Source organism: Plectropomus leopardus, unplaced genomic scaffold, assembly GCF_008729295.1.
Source record: "Plectropomus leopardus isolate mb unplaced genomic scaffold, YSFRI_Pleo_2.0 unplaced_scaffold16372, whole genome shotgun sequence".
NCBI lineage: Eukaryota > Metazoa > Chordata > Actinopteri > Perciformes > Serranidae > Plectropomus > Plectropomus leopardus.
The window spans coordinates 222-2,177 of NW_024617580.1; the positions used below are offsets into that span (position 1 = coordinate 222).

The following is a 1,956-nucleotide window of genomic DNA, read 5'->3' on the forward strand; positions in this document are numbered from 1 at the left end:
TTTGAGTTTATGATTATGAGATCTTATGCAATGTTTATCCAGTGATTAGATTTAGCATTTCATTTTTTTTAAAGGATTAATTTGGCCCCAGTTCTGCCTCATCATTTGGACCTGCTGCAGGTTTGATCACTTTTCTCGTATCGAGTGATGAGTCATTCTGCAGAGACTTCAGAGGGTTTTAAAGGTTGTCGCTGGTGTTACTGTGTCTGCTTTAATCGTGATGTTACCGCTCACCTTGCTTGCTGCTCATGTAGACCTCCAGCAGGCTGAAACTGGACACATCTTCATCCTGAAAAAAAATAGGTAGTAAATAAATAAGTATTCACTAAAATGTCTATATGGTAGATTCGGAGAAATTGCAAGCCTGGCTCTTTCTGAAAGTACTAAAAATCCACCTGCCAGCAAAATATAGTTTCTTTAATCTTTACAAAATCAGATGTAAAAAGTTGTGGTATTACAGGAGGGTAACACTTTGATTTCTGAACTTTTAAACAGAATTTAAGTCAAATCTCTTAATGAAAGTCACCTGTCTGTCGAGCTGACTGAGGACCTCAGTGAGGACCGACTCCGCCGTGCTGTTTTTGGAGACGGAGACGGAGACGAAAGCTGCACCCGACCTGAAACACACAGCAGGTGAGACCATTAACAAACTTTTTTAGTAGTTTGTGGGTCTCTGACAAAAGAATGAAAGTTTCAGTGGAGACTAAATGAATTTTTTCGGACTGTTTCTGATAGTGTGTCTCACCTGGGCCAGCTGGCGTACACCTTGATGACCTCAGTATCTCGGGGTTTGGCCCTCAGCAGCCAGGCGTCCCCTCCGTCCTTCAGAGAGCCTCGGTTGTCTGGACCGCCGTTGCGGTTGAGGATGTCTTCAGTATGGAGACGCTGCATGCCGCCGACCTCCTGCAGCTCGTAGTCCTGAGGCTCATCAGGGAGGTAAAAGGCCCTCAGCGCCGCCTCCTGGAAAAGTGCAAAATTGCAGCATGAGTAGCCGATTTGTTATGAATTTACAAAGCTTTCAGATTTTAACGGTGGCTGTAAACCCACAATCTGGACCGTTAGACCAAGATTTTAGTTAAGGAACTCTGGTTTAGGACTTGACTGATATGAAAAGTTTGGTTCATTTTCGTGCATGAGGATACAGATTTCATGGTAGCTAGAGAAGAAAGAAAAAAGAAGAAGGGACAGAAGAAAGAAAGCGAAAAGGAGGAGCAGAAAAAAGAAAACAAAATGAAGAAAGAAAAAGGAAAAGAAGAAGCAGAGAGAGAAAGGAGCAGAAGAAAGAAAAAGGAAAGTAGTAGTTACAGTCGTAATAAAACAACAGTAGGAGATAATTTTCTAAAAATAGCAGTGGCAGTAGTATAACTAATAGCAGTAGTAGTAGTAATAGTAGTAGTAACAGTAGTAGAGTGTGGGGAATGTTTTCGGGAAGCTCTCACCACCACTTCCTCATTCCTTGTGGCTCGAAGCATAGAGACCAATCGGAAAAAGCCGCGCTTGACTGCATCATCACCATCAAACACCTTCATAAACTGTTTACCTGTGGGACACACACACACACACACACACACACACAGAGATTTGTTAAAATCTAAATTTTTCTCCTCTGCTTCGGCTTCTCACTGGTTTTAACAGATGACATCACATCCCTCCAGTCCTCGTTTCCTCCAACAGCCTCCATGGTCATTTAAGAATTGATTTTAAAACTTTTGGGATCACTTTTAAAGCAGGTTCGGGTTCGGCCCCGAGCTACATAACAGAAATGTTGACCCCATTCAAACCCGTTTGCAGCCTTAGATCCTCCTTAAGCATTTATGACGTCAAAGTACACTGGCCTGGCATGCTTTATAGTCCAAAGTTTGTTTGTCATGTAGATGTAACAACTCGGCAACATCTAAATTTCCGAATATCCCACTCGTAATTACGACTTTGGGGGGCCGTTCATGTGCTCGTAAC

The 1,956-nt window shown here is 42.5% G+C and overlaps 1 protein-coding gene across 1 annotated transcript; it reads right to left on the minus strand.

The window, feature by feature from the left end:
- Positions 1-204: 204 nt before the first annotated feature.
- On the minus strand, positions 205-1,534 carry LOC121964615 (diacylglycerol kinase theta). The gene is made up of 4 exons (XM_042514819.1): positions 1,440-1,534; positions 746-960; positions 527-617; positions 205-289 (listed from the first exon to the last, which is right to left on the minus strand). The coding sequence occupies exons 1-4, from the start codon at positions 1,527-1,529 to the stop codon at positions 224-226; spliced, it is 462 nt and encodes a 153-aa protein (XP_042370753.1). The 5' UTR covers positions 1,530-1,534; the 3' UTR covers positions 205-223.
- Between the last annotated feature and the right edge of the window lie 422 nt (positions 1,535-1,956).